At 41.5% G+C, this 20,852-nt stretch overlaps 1 protein-coding gene across 1 annotated transcript; it reads right to left on the bottom strand.

Moving 5' to 3' along the window:
* Positions 1–18,696: 18,696 nt before the first annotated feature.
* LOC130826440 (uncharacterized) lies at positions 18,697–20,310 on the bottom strand. Its single transcript, XM_057692030.1, has 2 exons — positions 19,956–20,310; positions 18,697–19,853 (listed from the first exon to the last, which is right to left on the bottom strand). Exons 1-2 carry the CDS (start codon positions 20,308–20,310, stop codon positions 18,697–18,699), a joined length of 1,512 nt encoding a protein of 503 aa, XP_057548013.1.
* Positions 20,311–20,852: the final 542 nt, after the last annotated feature.

Here is a 20,852-nt window from a genome sequence, read left to right as displayed (position 1 = left end):
AGCTCACAAAATCTTCAACATTGAACGGCTCCACTTCAATCCCGGATAGCTCCTTGGACAAACCCTAGAGGTTTCTTCCTTCATCAATAAGGAGATTCGACAAGTCTAGGCACAAACTCTCCAGATGGGAAAGCGCCAAGTTTTTAGGGGCCCCCGAGGTCGAAGGAGGGGAGAGGGTTAGTTGATCCAGATCAAGGCATAACGCCTCCTTCTCAGCCGCGACATCAACCCTCTCCGACCAAGCCCTTGCCTCCTCCACATCCCAGTTGAGGTCCACCAGTACCGCCGACTCCCGTTCCAAAATTGGAGCTAGGTTGGCCAAAGCTTCGTTCCCCTTGAGATATGCCTTTTGTTTGAAGGAATCGAAGTCAATGCCTAACTCCGTGGCAGCCAGACGGTACCTCTCTTCAGTAATTGTGGACCCCGTGCCCACTATTTCTGCCGTCAGACTCCCTAAGAAACTCGACGCCTCCGGTTCGTCCAAAGTAAGCCAATCCCTAGCTATCCGGGCTCGTCTCCCTAAGCTGGTCTTATAAATCCGAGCCGCGGATAGCAAAGTCTTGAATTTGGCCGAATCAGTCGACACCTGTTCCAAAAGACACTGGTTCTGATGAACCAGTTTAGCGTGAACATCCATCAGGTGACCGATTTCGTGGCCGAGGGTTGCCGATTTATTGGAAGCCGCGTCCAGGCTCTCGACGGTCTCCTCCAGTTGCTTCCTCGCCCTCTCCCGCCACTGCTCAGTTCTGACTAAACGCTCCTTCAGCTCAGAGCATTTAGCCAACTTTTCTTTTAAGCCCGGCAGTTCATCTCGGAGCTTTTGAAGCTCCTCGTCCTGCTCATCGCAGCAGGAGGATAAGGCAGCCAGAGTCTCCCTGTCCGCGGCACTTTGGCGAGTGAGGTTGAGCTCAAAAGACAACCTCAGAAAAGCCTGCGAAAAGAATAAATCAAAATCTAACAGTTAAAACTCAAAGAGATGTAAGAGGAAGGAATTTACCTCAGCCGCGGAAACTTGGAGTTGACGGACCCTATCGGTGGGGGAAAGGGAATCCAATAGATCAACATCCACTTGGCTCCTCATGGGAGGAAGAGACTCTCTTTCTCTTCCTCTCCCTGTTCTTCGATTCCCTTTTCTTAGAAGGGATTACCCTCTGAGAGTCATCGGGAATATGGACCTGTCTCCTCTCCTCAAGGAGCCGGAGAGCCTCCTCTTCGCAGGGAACCTCATTCAGCCCCTTCTCCGCCGTTGCAGAATCCTATAAGAGAAAAAATTAGAAAGAATCAAAGAAATCCACTATAGTTCGGGAAGAGCGAAGAAAGTTATACCTTTGGCGGAAGAGGTAGAGGTTTCTCCGCGGGCCGTTGGATGGCCCCTTGAGCAAATCTCATGACACTAAATTTCTTCATGAGTTCCGGATCTTTTGCTCGAAGATTTTCCTTGGCTATTCCTGCAAAAACCACGAGTTAGAGACAAGCAAATAATAGAAAAAAGAAGGAAGGAGTCCGACAACTCTTACTCCGATCGATAGCCAAGCTGATGCCGAATGCTGAGAGGAGGTTTTCATTCTCCAACTCAAGACGACCTGGTATCCAGTTGAGCTGGACGTTCATGGGTTTCCTCCCCAGTTGAACGTCCATCTTTGCATACTCGATTATTACCGCATCGCTAAGAGAACATTGCGGGATACCATTATTGAAACCCGAAAGGTTGGGTTTGATGTCGAAGGAAGTCTTGATATTCCATCCTTCCGAATTGTAGAGGTAGGCAAATTTAGTCCTATACCCCTTTTGGTTATCAGGGAGGTCGTGGACTATCTTCAGTCCACGACGGTGGGTAAAAGTTATCCAGCCGCAGCCATATGATTGAGAATTACATAGGCGGGCTCTAAATATATATCTAAAGGCGGTGAGTGTTGGTGGCACGGCCAAAACTTTACACAAGATCAAAAATGCCACCATACAACCCCAGGCGTTTAGGTATAACTCGGGCACTGAAACGTTCAAAAACTCTAACACCTCCCTAAAAAACGGGTGAAGAGGAAACCTAAGTCCTAACTCAAAAGAGGGAAAGTATACAGCTATACAGTGTGGGGGAGGAAACCTAACAGTGTCATAATTCCCCGGGGTAGTAATGTTTATGTTGTCTTTCAAACCCCATTTTTGAGAGATGGCTTTCCGACGGTTGTCTAGGTCTCTCTTGGTTTGTAAATCTATGAAATAATTAAGGGGACCGCCGTTGGGAATGTAGAATGGAGGAGGAACTGACGCTGCGCTCTCCCTTCCAGAAGACTCGGCTCATCCTTCAAGGTTTTCCATATCTACATACAATAAACCTTCCAGGTCAGGATTTATTCGCGGCAAGTAATTGGGAAAGAAAGCAATGCTCACTTCCCAAGGAGCAGTTTTCATAATCTCCAGAGGGTATATAGGGGATACAGATGACTCATCCCTGGCTTTTATTGGTTCATAATAGGGGGTGATTCTCACTGAACTACTTTCGTCCGAATCATTCATTAATAACCCCTGTTTATTAAAACGTCTACATGCTACCAAAGGAATTTCTGTCGGGATATCCGAGTTAATGTCGATGTTAGCTATTATCTTATGAGTAGCCGTGACATCCATATCAATGAATCGAAAAATAGTAGGCGAAAATTTTGAAGGATTGGGGCTAATTTCATAAAATTAATTTAAAAATTAAATATTCAAGAACGCGAAGAACAATCTGAAGAACAGTTTGAAGATTAATTTGAAGAAATTCAAGAAATTTGAGGAAAGATTTGAATACCTTGAAAATATTTTGAAGATTTTTCAGAAACTTGATGAAATTCTGTCAGAATCCTTGAAGATCTTCGAGAGGATTGTCAGAAGTTTGAAGAAGGGATTGAAGATTCTCAGAGAGTCTCTCTCTACTTTCTCTTTCTAAGCGATATGAAGAATTGAGGGAATTAGTGTGTTAGGTGAAGAAGGAACTGTTCCAACCACCCTATTTATAACAGCAATAAATGCCTTTGGGACTTGATGCATTAAATGGAAAGGAGAATTCCAAACGGGAGCCAGAAATAAGATAAGTCGGACTCCCCATGAGGAATCGTAGGGGATTTTTCTAAAAATGTTCAACACTTTTCGTAAGGTCTACAAGTCGGACCCTCAATGGAAGGGAAATATTAAAATCTTTTAAGTATCAGTTCTTAACTATAGCCGGGAGATCGAAAAGTCGGATCCCCAATGTGAGGGGAACACCAAATTTCTCCAAGTATCCAGTTAACAACCTCTCAGGCAACCGTCGGGTCGATAAGTCGGACCCCCAAGGAGAGTGAGAATGTGGAAATTTGTTCTAAGTTTTTCAACATTTGAGCACGTCCGGGAAGTCGACAAGTCGGACCCTAAACTGCACCTCCAAGAACGAAAATTATTTAAAGTATGAAAAGTTACATATTCAGCTGTCCGACTTATGGATACGGCGAATGTCATGCCGCATTATCTTTGCTCTAAACCGTCGTTTGGATAAGGTGAAGTATTTCAGAGTCCGTATGATTGATAAGTCGGACTCCTTGGAACACTGTCATGGTGTAAAAAATTCTAAGTATGGTATAATCTGCCTTTATCCGTATGATCGAAGACACGGACCTGAATGCCCCTTCCGCGTCATAGGAAAGCTAGGGATATGTTTTGTGGTTTAGTATTAATAATATTCCGAAAGGTCGATAAGTCGGACCCTGAGTTACACTCCAGAACGAATGCGAATTATTCCGTGTTGGGATGTCCGCATGGTCGACAAGTCGGACCCCCAAATGGTCCTAGTTAAAGGTGAAAAAATTCTAAGTATGGGAGAAATGCTTCCGTACTTTTAGTGTCATCCGTGACATGGAATTACAAAATCTTTCCACATCTTTAAAGATAGAAAGGGCGGCATATCAGAACAAAGAAACTCAAAACGACTTCAAGTTTTAAAAATTCCCCGCCACATCGATAAGTCGGACCCCCCTAAGTACCTCAGTGAAGAATAAAAATCAAAGTATATGTTCAAACCGTGTCTTCCATACATGTGGCTCATTTAGCTGGGGGGTCAGTTCAACTACGCCGCGGTATCATGTTTTCTTCCTACTCTCCGGCTCGAAACCTTGATGAAAAGGAAGATACCCAGGTCCTTGGAGATCCGTGACGTCGATAAGTCGGACCCCCCTTGGGGGCAGCCTTATTCAAAAATATTCTAAGTACTGAGACCTCCGCGACATCAGTGGGGCACGTATCGGGGTCCGACTCCCACATTTATTCTTCCGAGGATAAGTAAAAAGGATAGCCAAAGATATTCCGCGGCATGCTGGAAGCCGCGGCTTTGATGGTGTTAATCATTTTTCTTTACCTTGAAGCATCTCTTGCGGTTATTTTAAAAAGGCGATAACTTCTCCATTACAACTCGGATTTCGACATATGAACAGTCGACTCGAAGCTTAAGAGCTCAATTTTCATGATCCCTTAAAAGATTCACCTAATCGGGTATGTGTTCATCCTTGTGGGGCTATTGAATGTTCATTATGATCGTATCCCGTCACCAAATCAACTACGACGGATACATGGTTTTCCGCATAAAGAAAGATGTTTTCTTTCGTTGGGGCTATCTCTTCACATCATCCTTCATGCGTGGGGCTAACTGTCATGGTACTACTTACTCAATTAATTTGTTTATTTAAGTAATTTGCATCATATTACCAAAACACCCCTTAACCTTTACAGTGGACTTTGACTGTTGGTCAAATGGGCTTTCTTTTGGATCTCCCACCTTCCCGTATGGCCCATAGGGTTTCTACTTCCAGGATACCCTAACTTTCCTCCTTGGAAGTAACTACCAGTTGGACCTAACTTCCCAGTCACCCACATTCTTTGGTCATCCTTCTTCTGGGGTGAATAACTGCCCACTACCTCCCACTCTCCATCATAACCATCAGCCACTGTCCATTACCCCCATGATCACCCACTCCTCCTCAACAATAACTTCCCTTTCCTTAATTATAAATAGGGGCTACCATCAAGAGAAGGGGGGGCATCGGAAAATAATTCTCTCAAATATCCTTACTCATACCCTACCTCGTTAGCCTACCAAAAATTCCAATAACATCCACCACCGCATCTTCTTGCATTCAGTTATGAATCACTTACTCCTTATTCTCATATCTACGTTCTAACTTGAGCGTCGGAGGGGTTTTCCGGGAGATCACCCCCCGGACAAGGCTAACGTGTTGTTCTGTAGGAATTCAAGTCGCTTCCTCCCACGAGTCGCTCCTCTTGGTCACACTTCCACCTATCTCCAGGTATTTTGAGTGTCTTTTGCACTTCCTCGTTTCATCACCGAAACACTTTGTTTTTATGGGAGTGGACGAATGGGTTCAATGATAGGGTACTAGGTTTTGGGAGATGAAGGGGTACAATTGTTTTCAATTTCATTTTAGTCACGCTTAGTATGCCTATCATCCAGTCACACTTACAAGCGTGGCAATTAAAACTACACCTATTAAGTGTGCCTAAATATAATTTAGTGGTCACACTTAATTAAGCATGGCTAAATAAGTGTAGATAGATACAACTTTTTTTGTAGTGAATAAGGTTGTTTAAAAAAACTTTCATCATCTCAAAAATTGTAGGTCCTCTACAAAAAGGGTGAAGTCCCAGCCCACTACTCACCCACTAGTCTATATGTTCGCCTTTACAATGAGATGGACTTGGATAATCACATATATTTGAATCTTTTTTTATGATTTTACACAATAAGACTAGAAGAACTCTCATATATTTGAAATCTTAAGGTGCAAACTCAAAGGGACAGAGAAAATTTATTTTAAAAATGGGCTATCTTAAAGTCATGTGATTATTTTTTAAAAAATTTATATCTTGATTTTCAATTTATTTCATGTGCTAATTAATTCTCTGATACTCTAACTATTAATTTAATTTATAATTAAATGACAGGTCAATTAAAAACTTTTTAAAATTATTCCTAAACTAATCAGCTACAATTTAAATTGTGTAATAAAATTGTGTTATAAAATTTAAGACATTTTACAATATATTAACACAATGATTTTATTTGAGTTGATAAGTTCTCATTTATCATAAATAAGAAAGAGATAAGTCAAGCTACTATCCTTAGTTCAACTAGTTTTATAGCACTTGAAAGAATGACATTAATTGAAACCATAAAAATAAATGAATATTAGGGATTAATTTAATTTGTGATTAAGTATATAGTTATAATCAATTTGATCCTTTAAAATAAAGCAAAACATAAAAACTAATTTGATACCGTCAAATACATAAACAATTTTGAGATTATGTGGTGCAAGGGGTGACAACCACTATTAACCTAAAGTACACACATTACATGATTATCAGTTGGTGAAAGGATGAACAATATGCAATAGCCAATAGCTCACCTACCAACAAATAATAATAATAATAATAATAATAATAATAATAATAATAATAATAATAATAATAATAATAATAATAATAAACCCATCCTAGTGGCTACCACATCGGTTTCTATTGTGGATGCTAAGGGGTTCCAACTAGTCGCTTCACATAGAGCGCCCACTTTTACTGTTACTGACTTACCTACATCTGTTGTATTATTGAATACAAGTAATGGATTTGAGATCTTCGCTACCTATACTTCTGAGTGTGAATGTGATATACCGGAAACAGCATTTGGAGCTACATCCCATCACTTCAATGCGTAACATCCTATCTTGGAATGTCAGGGGGCTGAATGTGGCTAGGAAACAGTTAGAATTGGCTAGGTTCATTTCTCAACATAATGTTAGCCTATTTGGCCTCCTTGAAACAAAGGTCAAGCGCTCTGAACTTGACCAACTTTACCACAACTTGTGTCCGTATTAGTGTCTTACAAATAATCTTGCTCATCATAAAGGGGGGAGGATTATTGCGGGGTGGGATCCTGCTATCCTAAAGGTTGATGTGTTATGTTGTTTTAGCCAACTGATTCATCTGGCTTGTAAGCCTAACACTGGTCACCCTTTCTACTACTCCTTTGTGTATGGATTCAATGATAAGCATGAACGACTAAAGTTACTTCAGCTCCTAGTTTCTCTGCCTTGTGAGGGCTCGTGGATTGTCTTAGGAGACTTCAACTGTGTGGCTAATCTTGATGAGAGGTTAGGACAACATGTTCGCCTACTTGAATTTCTCCCTCTCAGACAATGTATGTTTTAGTGCAAGCTCCACGATATGAAGACTTCTGGCAGATTCTTTACGTGGAATAAGAAGAAGGTTGGGGATCGTAGAGTCTTTAGTAGGATTAACAGAGCATTATGTAATGTGGAGTGGGTGGATGCTTACCCTAGGGCTGAGGCCTCTTTCCTTCCTTAAGGTGATTTCGATCACTCCCCAATCCTAGTCCATTTCTTTGATCTCATTCGGGGGAAACCTATGTTCAAATATGTGCTACCACATTCATCAAAAGTTACTAGGTCTGAAACATGAATTGAAGAAACAGTTTCACTGCACCCCAATTCAACAAGCCATGCAATATGCTGAGAAGGAGCTCTTAGATGCTCAGGAAAGGGTGCATAGTGAACCTCACAACAGCGAAATACTGGATAAGGAACTAATGTGCACCCAAGTGCTGAAGCAGGTTAAAAAGAAGTATGGCTCCCTCATGCAGCAAAAAGCTAAAGTGGATTGGTTGACATATGGTGATGATAACACTATTTTCTACCACAACAGTATAAAGCACAGGGCAGCTCATAACAAAATCAATACTTTTGTACTGGATGGCAACACTGTGAGCAACCCTAGTCTTATTAAGCATTCTTTTATTTCTTTCTACTGTGAGCTACTATGTCACAAACTGCGAGATAGGAAAAGAGTCAACATGAATATTATTGGTATTGGGCCTTTGCTCTCTAACTCTATGAGGGAAAACTTACCCTGTCCTTCACTGCTGAAGATATCAGGAAGTTCATGTGAAGTATTGATGACAACAAAGCCCCTGGCTTAGATGGCTACAATAGCAGGTTATACAAAGCTGCTTGGTCTGTGGTGGGTCCTGATGTTGTTACGGCTATCCATCACCCTAGTGCCTAAAGTTCCCTGCCCCTCTGGCCCAGGTGACACTGGCCTATCTCTTGAAGCCATGTCATTTATAAATGTATTTCCAAACTTGTTTGCTTTAAAATGAAGTAGGTTTTTAGAGGCATCATCAGTCCAACATAAGGTGCCTTTGTAGCCGGGAGGAACATTGCACATAACATCCACCTGTTCTAAGACTTGGTCAAGCACGATACCAAGAAGGGTTGCTCACCCAGTTGCTTCATAAAAGTGGATCTCCGCAAAGTTTATGATACACTCGAATGGAATTTCATCCAGGATATGCTTGTAGCTCTGCGTTTCCCTTCCCACTTTATCAAGATTATCATGACTTGCATCTCATCCAGGATATGCTTATAGCTTTGACGTCTAAGAAGATTTCTGCAGCAGACTATGATGTCTTAATAGATAAGATGACTGCTCGATTGCGACTGTGGTATTGTAAGAATCTTTTCTATGCTAGCCGACTGCAACTTATGACCTCTATTCTTATGGAATTACCTCTTAGTAGTGTCAACTGTTCATTTTGCCCCGAGTGATATTAGGAAAGTAAATAGTATCTACAGGTCATTTTTGTGGCACGATGATGTGACTAAGAGCTTTGGGGGTAATATTAGCTGATCTAAGGTATGTCAACCGAAGAGCTATGGTGGCCTAGGGATCCGAGACCTAGATGTATGGAATCTGGTGGCTGTAGGTAAGCTTGCTTGGCATATCAATTCAATGCAGGAGTCCCTCTAGGTCATCAAATGGGTCCATGAAGTCTATACGAAAGGTGCTAACTGGATGTTCTTCAACCCTTCCATAACAGCTAGCTGAGCATTGAAGAGGCTATTTTTGTAAAATCTCAATTGGGTGAGTGGATGCGCAAGCAGAAATACCAGATTCATGAGGTGTATATACACCATCTTGATACATCCCCCAGAGTCCGATGGGTCAAACTTTTTTGGAATCAAGCCTCGATTCCTAGAGAGCGCTTTATCCTCTGGCTTGCTATGTCTAGAAGCCTCAAAACTAGAGATAAGCTGGTTCAAATGAATGTCATTAATAAGAAAGTATGCCCTATGTGTAATGCTACACCCGAGTCTTGTTGATCACATCTTCTTTCAATGTGCCTTTTGTGTGCAGGGTTTGCAGTTTATGGAGCAATGGCTTGCTATTCGAATCTCACATGATCTGTACAGTCTCACTTCCAAGAAATGGAAGGTACGTAGTTTTCGTAGAACTCTAATCCTCACCACTATCTGCAGCCTTACCTATATGGTATGGCGAACCGGAATAAAGCTGTCTGGATGATGAGTATGAGCACTGTTGTTATTGTTACTAAAAGGATCCTCCAAGAAGTGAGGATTCGGCTCACGAGTTTGTACCCGTTAAAGAGTTGTCAAACTTGGTTTAGGAAACTCTTTGATGCTTAAGTTTCGTTGTTTATTCCTGTGGTATCTCGTTCTCCTTTATGCACATGAAGAGTAAGGTGGTTCAACCCTTTCTCGAAGGTGAGTTTCATTTTCATACTGATGTAGCTTGTAAAAAGGAGTTGGTTTCCCTCGGCTATGTTTTGTATTTGTCTTAGTTTCATCAATAAAATCCATTTTCTTGTTCAAATAATAATAATAATAATAATAATCATAATAATAATAATAATAATAATAATAATAATAATAATAATAATAATAATAATAATAATGATAATAATAATAATAATAATAATAAGTCAATCGTAGTCAAAGTTTATTCCTACATAAATTTTCTTATTTTTCATTTTGGGCCGTTTTATTTATTTTCACACTAAAGAATCCATTTTTGTATCATAAATTTTAGGCATAATTAAACTTATTCAGCATAATTTTAATATTTTATTTATACTTATGTCTCCATATATCTTACACTATCTTGAGTTTGATAATTTTATATTATTTATGGTCTACCATCTAAATGAATCAAATTTTTATTTATTTTTATGAACAATTCTTATGAGAATATCAATAAGGAATATCAGGTGCATTTTAGAAGTTTATTTTATGACTAGTTAGATGGGCTATGAATAAAGTTTGTGATTATGTATGGCTCGATTGAGATTGGAAGTCGTACATAGACTTTAGATGAAGGTTAATAATTGTTGGTTGTTGATTATTGTATGATATTTTCAGAGGCGTATATTCTTATATGGGACGGTCTCTCCATGAGATTTGCTTTAAAGTTGGATTAAATAATCTAATAATAGAAATTTTAGCTTATGAGCTTCTTATTTTAATGTCGTATCTCCGTGAGACGGTCTCATACAACACAAGCTGTTTTAGAGGACCTGCAAGCCTTACGCCGATCAAAAAAGTAAATCATAAAAATCCTTTTATTTTGGCTTAAAATAACTTTTTGCCTTGATAAAAGGATTTTTAGTTTTTGCCATGTTTGACTTTTTTATGAATCAATATATTAAAAGTCAACAAAAAAAATATCAAAGTCAATTACCAGCCACACTACATATTTATTTATAGCATGTGGGGTCTTGAGTCGATGTACTTACTAAAAATTAAGCCCAATAATTTCTTTTTTAGTTTATAATTTAAGATTCAAAAAATTTTTAAGAGTGTTTTTAAAAAAATTTGTAAAATCACACACAATCAATATAACGAAGATTAAACAAAAAATAACTATAGCAGAGGAGATACTCAAATAGATTGTGTAAAGAGGAGACATTTGAAGACACAACGTTCAAAGATTTTGATAAACAATTAAAAAGCAACATTTTAATTAGCTAAATAACATATAACGATGGAGATGGTCATGGGTCACGTCAAATTAGCCTCGTACTCATACTCGTTAATTTTTATGGGATTATACTTGGATCATGACTCTTAGAGTCTTAAAATTTTTAACTCGAATTCTGATCCAGCAATTCTGATTGGTCTAGGGTCTCTTAAATGGATCTTAATTTAATTATTCATACTAAAACCATGTAAAGTTTCAAATGTTTTATTAGTACTAAAATGAGTTTATACGTTGTATATATGTCTAAAATGTGTCCAAAAAATATAAAAATAGGTATAAAATGATTTTGCGATTGATTTTGGATTTTGTAATTAATTCGATCTAGAGCGTGCCTGGCGGATCTAGTGGATCTAGGACTTATATGAGTACAGAGAAATGGTGTGGGTTGGGTCTTGGTTTGGGTCTGGGTCTAAAGATCCTAGACTAAGGCCTATACACATTTAAGTTTTTGGACTCGAACTTAAACGTAAATTCACTAGTTGTCAGAAAATTAAATCTTAATCATAAAATTAGAGTTGAGTTTGAGGCGAATCCAATAAAATCTAATTAACGCATTACCATCTCTAATAACTAATGTTTTGGTGTGAAACGAGGAATTGGAGAACTCTTGAAATACCGTAAGTGGAAGCGTTATCAGGAGTGGCGATTCGTGGAAAAAGCGACTTGAATTCCTGAAACACAATACGTTAGCCTTGTCCGGGGGGTGATTTCCCGGAAAAGCCCTCCGACGCTCAAGTTAGAACGGAGATGTGAGATTATTGAATAGAGAATTATAGATTGAATGCAGGAACAAGGATATCGGGGTTGAGATTGCTTGTATTTTGGTAGGCTGATGAAATGGAATATGAGTAAGGATATTAAGAGGGCTATTATCCGATGATCCCTTCCTTTCTGATGGTTGTCTCTATTTATAGTGGTGAAAAAGGAAGTTATTTCTGAGAAGAGGTTGGTTGTCATGGGTGATAGTGGGCAGTTGTCATCATCAAAAGAAGGAGTACCAGTGAATGAGGAAGGAAGGGTAGTTGTCAAAAGGGAAGTTGGGTCAATCTCGAGGTTACTTCTCAGGGGAAGTCAGGGTATTTTGAGGGTTACTTGCTCGTGGGCCAACTAAGGAGTTTGGAGAATTCAGAAAAAGCCCATTGACTAAAAGTCAAGGTCAATACGAAAGGTCAAAGGGTATTACGGTAATATGACATTAATAATTTAAATAAATAAGTAAATTAGATAAGTGATACCATGACATTTGGCCCCATGCATGAAGGATGATATGAAAAGGGAGCCCCCAAGACTTGAAATATCTTTCTTTGTGCGGAAACGATGAGCGTCTACCAAAAGACTTTAGCGTTAATGAAGGGATGTGACCGTAGAGAGCGTTCGAATACTTAAGAAGATGAATATGTTCATAATTTGGCAGATCTTTGGGCGGATTCCGAAAATTGGGCTCGCAAGCTTCGAATCGACTGTTCACATGTCGAATTCCGAGTCGTAACGAAAAAGTTATGACCTTTTTAAAATAGCCGTATGAGACGCTCTAGGAAATGAATAATGCCAACTGAGCCGCGGCTTGAAGCATGCCGCGGAGTAGCCCTATCCATCTATATCATTTAGCAGCAAAAATGTAGTTGTGGAGGCTTGATCCTGAATTATGCTTCTTTAATGCCGCGGAAGCTCCAATACTTAGAATATTTTGGAACAAGATAGCCTCCAAGGGGGGTCCGACTTGTCTACTATACGGATGAAATTACCATAATTTATTTTATTTTATTTTAATCTGAAGTTGCAGAATTTCAGAGACTTGGAATATTTTTGAACGAGATCATCACCAAAGTGGGTCCAACTTGTCGACCTCACGGACAAGATACTGGTTTTTTTGTTCTACCTTCCTTCTCGTTATCATGTTATAAGCCGTGGAATCTTAGAGGATAACATGCCGCGGCACGAATGAGTGGACTCTCATTGAAGTCTGGACAATAAATCCCGCGAGTTGATGACGCGGCTTAGATTTACACTTAGATTTTTTATTCTTCACTAAGCGACTTAGTCCGACTTATCCACATCGCGAACGGTAAAGATACTTGGACGATCTCTACTATCTTAACAAGTCCCTTGTTCTCCCATGACGCAGAATGAGCACCAAGGTCCGTGTCATCGATCATACGGACAATACGGAGTTCCATACTTGGAATTTTTGAACCATTATTGGGGGCACCTGGGGGTCCGACTTATCGATCCCACGGCTTCAGGAGAAAATTTGATAACTTAGAGAAATTGTCAACATTTTCTCCCACCTTGGGTGTCCGACTTATCGACTCCCTGAACACAGTCAATAGCTGATACTTTGATAAATTTTCCATATTTCCACCTCATTGGGGGTCCGAGCCTTCTCGGACATAGATAAGAATACTTAAGGAAATCTTCGACGTTTCTCCTCTCATTGGGGGTCCGACTTGTCGACTTCCCGGTTTTAGTTTGGGATTCTACCTCTCGTTTAAGGGGTGTTTAGGTTTGAGGTTGAGCATTTATTGCTGTAATAAATAGGGTTTTTGGAACTGTTCCCTCTCACCTAACTTTCATTAACTCCCTCCTTTCTTCAAGTTGCTAGAAAGAGAAAGTAGAGAGAAACGCTCTGACAATCTTCAACCATCCTTCAAACTTCTGACTAAATTCTCGAAGATCTTCAAGGGTTCTGACAAAACTTCATCAAATTTCTAACAATTCTTCAAATTTCTTCAAGGTATTCAAATCTTTCCTCAAATTCTTGAATTTCTTCAAATTATTCTTCATGCTGTTTTTCAAATTGTTCTTCGTGTTCTTGAATGTTTAAAGCTTTGAATTAGTTTTATGAAATTAGCCATTATTCTTTACAAGTTTCGCCTACTACTTTATGACTATCGTTAATATAGATGTCGCGGCTACTCATGAGTCAATAGCTAACTTGGACATTAACTCTGCTAACCCGACGGAAATTACTTTGGTAGTATGTAGACGTTATAATAAAGAGGGGTTGCTAATAAATGATTCGGACGATAGTAGTTTGATGAGAATCACCCCTCATTGCGAATCAATAAAGGCCGGGGATGAGTCATCTGTATCCCCCATATACACACCGGAGATAATGAAAACCGCTCCTTGGGAAGTGAGCATTGTTTTCTTCCCCAATTACTTGCCGTGAATAGATGCTGACCTGGAAGGGTTATTGTATGTAGATATGGAAAAGATCAAAGGATCATCCGAGTCCTTAGGAAGGGAAAGCGCAGCGCCGATTCCTCCTCCATTTTACATCCCAAGCGGCGGGCCCCTCAATTATTTCATAGATTTACAGACCAAAAGAGATTTGGACAAGCGACGGGACGTCATCTCTCTAAAGTGGGGTTTGAAAGATGATATCAACATTATTACACCGGGGAATTATGACACCATTAGGTTTCCTCCCCCATACTGTATAGTTGTATATTTTCCTTCTTTTGAATTAGGACTTAGGTTTCTTCTTCATCCCTTTTTCAGGGAAGTATTAGATTTTTTGAACGTTTCTATGCCCGAATTATGCCCTAATGCTTGGGGTTGTATGGTGGCATTTTTGATTTTATGTAAAGTTTTGGCCGTGCCACCAACACTTACCGCCTTTAGGTATATATTTAGAGCCCGTTTATGTAATTCACAATTGTACGGCTGTGGGTGGATTACCTTCACTCACCGTCGTGGGCTGAAGATAGTCCACGACCTCCCTGACAATCAGAAGGGATTTAGGACAAAGTTTGCATATTTATACAATTCAGGAGGTTGGAATATTAAGACCTCCTTTGATATCAAACCTAATCTCTCGGGTTTCAATAATGGGATCCCGCAATGTTCCTTTACTGACGCGGTGATCGTAGAGTATGCGAAGATGGACGTCCAATTAGGGAGGAAACCCATGAACGTCCAATTTAACTGGATACCGGGTCGTTCTGAGTTCGAGAATGAGAACCTCCTCTCAGTATTCGGCATCAGCTTGGCTATCGATCGGAGTAAGGATTGTCGGCTTCTTCCCTTTTTATCACAGGTTTAATATTTTCTAACTCTTGATTTTTCAGGGATAGCCAAGCAGAATCTGAGAGCAAAAAATCCAGACCTGATGAAGAAGTTCAGCGTCATGCGATTTGCTCAGGGGGCCAACCAACGGGCCGCGGAAAAACCTCTACCTCTTCTTCCAAAGGTATAAATTCATATATTTTTTGAACTATAAGGGATTTTTTCTATTTTTCTCCTTTATAGGACTCGGCAACGGTAGAGAAAGGGTTGGAAGAGGTGCCCGGCGAAGAGGAGGCTCTCCGGCTCCTCGAGGAGAGGAAGAGAGCTCACATTCCTGATGAATCTAAGAGGGTGATCCCTTTTAAGATGAAAGAAGTGAAAAAGAAAAGTGGGAAGGAGAGGAAGAGAAAGAGAGACTCTTCTTCCCACGGGGAGAGCGCAACCAAAAGGGCCTCCCTGGACACCATACGGACCGCCATACGTCTACAGGCGAGGTCGGCGGAAGGGGAGACGTCAATTCCCCTGGGTGAGGCGCCCATCTCCCACAAGGGCAAGGAGAAGGCGGGGGAGTCATCAACGGCCCCAGAACCGCAGATTGAGGAGGTGTATTTTCGCAGGGAAGTCTTACCCTTCCTCTTCAACGAACTTGGTCATAAGGGTATGATCACCCGTTTTCATAGGGCGACATCCCAACTGATCAGCAGGAAGGACGTTGATCATCTGGAGTCCCTGCCCGCTATCGACAGGGTTCGCCAACTCCAGGCTTCTGCGGCTGAAGTGTGACATTATTTTATTTTATTATTATTTTTTTTTTCATACTCTGTTGAATGGGAAGACTGGATAATCTTCTGACTTGATTTCTTTTTGGGCAGACATTCTTGAGGTTATCATTCGAGTTGAATCTCAGCCGTTAGAGTGCCGCGGACAGGGAGACCCTGGCGGCCCTAACCTCTCACTGCAATGAACAGGAGGAGGATCTTAAGAGGCTGAGGGAGGATCTTGAGGAGCTGCCGTGCTTAAAAGAAAAACTGGCTAAGTGCGTCGAACTAAAGGAACGCTTAGTCAGAACAGAACAATGGCGAGAGAAGGCCAGGAAGCAGCTAGAGGGGACCGTCGGTAGTTTGGATGCGGCTTCAAACCTGTCTGCGACCCTCGGCCACCAAATTGGGCACCTGATGGATATTCACGCCAGGCTGGTTCGACAAAATCAGTCACTCTTATATCAAGTGTCGGACGATTTGGTTAAATTCCAATCCTTGTTATCCGCGGCAAGAGTATATAAGCTTCCTTCGGAGAGGTGATCACGGATAACAAGGGATTGGTTGATCTCAGATGAGCCTGAGGCGTCAAGTTTCTTGGGAGATCTGACGGCGGAGATGGTGGGTGCTGGTTTCATGATTAGTGACGAGAAGTACCGTCTGGCTGCCGCGGAGTTAGGCGTCGACTTCGATTCTCTCCAACTGAAGGCTAATCAAAAGGGAGACGAAGCTTTGGCTAACCTAGCTCCGATTTTGGAGCGGGAGTCAGCGGTGCTGGTGGACCCCAACTGGGACGTGGAGGAGGAGAGGACTTGGTCGGAGAGAGTTGATATTGCGGCGGAAAAGGAGGCATTATGCCTTGATTTGGATAAACTATCTCTGTAATACCCCAAATTTAGCTTGAAAAAAAAGATTGATAGACTACTCATATCAACAAGGTGCATGTTCTTTTCTAGGGAGCCCATTTGCTAAGAACTCCACAGTTAAGCGTGCTTGGTGGAGAGCAATCTTAGGATGGGTGACCTCCTGGGAAGTGTTCCCAGGTGCGCACGAGTGAGGCCAAAGTGCGTTGGAAAGACTTGTGTTGGTTTGTGGGGCCAGTCTACAGTCTTCATGAGTAGTCACCAGCGGTCTAAGGGGCCGGGGTGTTACAATCTCTCTCTTCTCCCTCAGCCTCGGATGTCCCGAGAACTTGACGCTCTCCAAGCTGGAGAGTTTATGTTTAGAATTATCCAATCTACTGATCGACGAGGGCAAAAACCTCCAGGGCTTATCTAAGGAATTATCCGAGATCGAAGTGGAGCCATTTAATGTTGAAGAATTTATATACTTCACTCCGAGCCTCGGCGAGGGAGTGGCCGGGTCCCCTCAATTACCGCCTCAAGATCCTGAGGGAGATGTTGACACCTTTCTGGATGATGTTTAGTATTTTTGAAGTTGTAATGAAAACTTGTGACATTATTGACCAAACTTTGTAATTTTGAGTTGAATTATATTTTTGAGCCAAATTATTCTGATTCTTTCTGTATATATTTTTGATCAATGATTCTCTCCGATTTCAAGATATTTTGCTATGAATGTTTGGAGTATTTCCGATTCAAACTCACAGGCCGCGGTTTCCTTCGACCAAAAATGGGGAGTGATGCGGCGGAAATTGACTTAGAACAATTTCAATATTTAGACCCCTCTCCAGGGGGTCCGACTTGTGGATGTCACTAATACCTGCTGGATTAATAGAAGGCATTGATTTTAACTTAGATTAATTTTTGATTTTGGGACGCTAGTCTAGGGGTTCGACTTGTCGATGTTACTGATGGGCGAGAATTTTTACTTAGAACAGTTTCGATCTTTGGGCCCCTCTCTAGAGGTTCGACTTATGGATGTCACTGATTCGCGATGACTTAAATTAAATTTGATTATGGGACCCCTCTCAAGGGGTCCGACTTATGAACATTACTATTTTAATGAGATTTGCAATAATGATAGAGGAAGTAGAATATAACCGAATACTTGTGAATGTTGGAGCTGGATAATCTGAAAATGAAACTTCTGATATATTGAAAATGATGAACACTGAGAAAATGCAAATGATAACGCGACTATGCCGCGGAATGAAACTAATGATTATAGACTGGCCTCTTGCGAATCTCATTAAATGAAGTATTTCTTTAAGTGGTCTCCATTCCATGGGCGGGGTAGTTTCTTCCCTTTCATGTCTTCTAATTCAAATGTCCCTGGTTTGATGACGCGGATAATTTTGAATGCGCCATCCCAGTTGGCTCCTAGTTTTCCTTTATCTACAATTTTTCCTGTGGCCTCAACTTTGCGGAGGACATAGTCGCCAACTTGAATGCGTTTAGTTTTGACGTGTCGGTTGAAGCTGCAAATCATCTTCTGTTTTTGGGCCATGGACCTTAACAATGTATTCCCCTGTGTTTCTGGAAGTAGATCTAAGTTTGCCCATTTTTCTTGTTCATTCTCGCTGTGTGAGTAGTAGGTGACCCTTGTGGAGGGTATACCTATCTCTACTGGAAGTACAGCTTCGGATCCGTATACCAAGGAAAATGGGGTATGTCCTGTTGCCTCTTTGACGGTTGTTCTACTTGCCCATAGGATGCCGGGTAGTTCTTCATCCCAAGTACCTTTGACCCCCTCTATTTTCTTTTTGATGCCATTTACGATCTCCTTGTTTGCTGATTCGACTTGGCCATTGGTTTGTGGTCGAGATATTGAACTGAATCGGATTTGAATGTTGAACCTGTCGCAGTATTCTATTGTGTTCTTACTAACAAATTGTCTCCCATTGTCGGTGATGATCACCCGAGGGATACCGTATCTCGTGATGATATTTCGTCATATGAATTGACAGACTTGCTTGTCTGTGATTGAGCTAAGGGCCTCTGCTTCCACATACTTGGTGAAATAATCAATAGCCACAATAATGAATTTGCGTTGTCCCTTTGCCGGTGCAAAGGGGCGAGGAGATTTATACCCCACTTGTCAAAAGGCAGGACGGCTTGCATGGTGGACAAGTAGTTAGAGGGCTTGCTTCCTATCTTTGAATGGTACTGACATTCGAGGCATCTTTGATCAGTGCTTCCGCGTCACTTCTTACCGAGGGCCAATAACATCCGCTTCTGAGGACTTTGCCAATGATAGTTCGTACTCCCTGATGTATTCCGCATTCGCCTTGGTCTATTTCGCGAAGGATGTAGTTTCCTTCTTCAGGAGAAACACACTTTAAAAGGGGATGGGTATATGATTTTTTATAGAGTGTGTCTTTGTGGAGCTCGAACCATCTGGCCTTCTTTTGAAGCGCTTTAGCGTGATTCTCGTCTTGGGGGAGCTCTTGATTTTGTAAATATTTGATGTATGGCTCCATCCACGTTTCCGATCTATCAATGGTGTTAACCATGAGGTTGATACTGGGATTAGGAAGTACTTCCCAGATAATATCGCGAGCCGTGGATGTTTCGGCTAAGCTGGCAAGTTTTTCCAGGGAATCGGCTTGTGCATTTTGAGATCTTGGGATGTGGATCAATGTGAATTTGTCGAATTTCTTGACAAATTCTCTTACTTGTTGCAAGTACATCTTCATGCTATCATCCTTGGCTTCGAATTCCCCGTTCACTTGTCCGACTATTGGTTGGGAGTCGGAGAAAGTGGATAATACTTTAGCCCCTGCCTCATAGCAGATTTTGAGCCCCATGAGTAATGCTTCGTATTCTACCTCATTGTTGGAGGTCGCGAACTCGAATCTGACCGCTCTTTCCATACGGACCCCGGCGGAAGATACAATCAGAAGCCCGGCTCCACTTGCTGATTGGGTTGAGGACCCATCTACATACAACCTCCATTCTTGATTGGGTTCAGGATGATGAGGGATAGTGCTCTCGGCAATGAAGTCAGCAAGGGCTTGGGCTTTGATTGTTTTCCGTGGCTCATATTCAATGCCGAAATCTACAAGTTGATTGGCCCAATCAGTGATGCGGCTCGATTTGTTTTTCCCTTCCAGAATCTTTTTTAAAGGTTGGCTGGTCCGGACAATGATCTGGTGGGATTGGAAGTACGGTTTTAATTTCCTGCTCGCCATTACGATTGCAAATAAGACCTTCTCCACTTCGCTATAGTTTCCCTCTGAGCCTCGGAATGCATGGCTCACATAGTATATTGGGAGTTGCTTCATTTCTCTTTCCGCGACTAGTACTCCTGACAACGAGTATTCGAAGATAGAGACTTATAGGACTAGCTTTTCCCCGTTGATGGGTGAAACTAGTTTCGGCAAAGAGGACAGGTGCTCTTTTAACTAGCGGAAGGATTCTTCAGCTTCTCTTGTCCATTCGAACTTGTTTTGTTTGATTGTTTTGAAGAAGGGTGAACATTTGTCCGCGAAATTGGATAGAAATCTCCCTAAGGCGGCCACACATCCCGTTAGCTTTTGGACTTCTTTCACGGATGTGGGGGACTTCATATCTTGAATGGCCCGAATCTTGTCAGGATTTGCTTCAATGCCTCGCTCATCTACCAGAAAGCCGAGACACTTTCCTCCAGTGACCCCAAACACACATTTGTCTGGATTAAGTCGCATTTGGTGTCTCCGGAGGGTTGTGAATGTTTCGCGGAGGTTCATGGCATGTTCAGACGCTTGCTTGCTTTTTGTAATCATGTCGTCCACGTATACCTCCAAGTTTCGGCCTATCTGAGATTAGAATACCTTATTGACCATTCTCTGATAAGTCGCTCCGGCATTATTTAGCCCAAAGGGCATGACTTTGTAGCAGTATACTCCAGCATTTGTAATGAATGCCGTATGTGGCTGGTCTTCTGTGGCTAATGGGATTTGATGGTAGCCAGCATTAGCATCAATGAAGCTTAATAGGGTGTGGCCTGTTGTTGAATCCACCAATTGATCTATCTTGGGGAGAGGATAATCGTCTTTCGGGCACGCCTTGTTCAAGTCTGTAAAATCAACGCACATCCTCCACTTCCCATTCGATTTCTTAACGAGAACAACGTTGGAGAGCCAATCGAAGTATTTGAATTCTCTGATGAACCCCGCTTTCAGCAATTTCTCCACCTCTTCTTTGGCGGCCTCTATTCGCTCTTTCCCTTGATGTCGCAGCTTTTGTTTCACGGGTTTGTAGCCTGGTTTTATATCAAGTTTGTGGCACATGACACTTGTAGAGATGCTAGGCATTTCTTCCGTGG

The sequence above is a fragment of the Amaranthus tricolor genome, chromosome 11 (assembly GCF_026212465.1).
Source record: "Amaranthus tricolor cultivar Red isolate AtriRed21 chromosome 11, ASM2621246v1, whole genome shotgun sequence".
Classification (NCBI taxonomy): Eukaryota; Viridiplantae; Streptophyta; class Magnoliopsida; order Caryophyllales; family Amaranthaceae; genus Amaranthus; species Amaranthus tricolor.
This window is presented reverse-complemented; position numbering and strand designations above follow the sequence as displayed.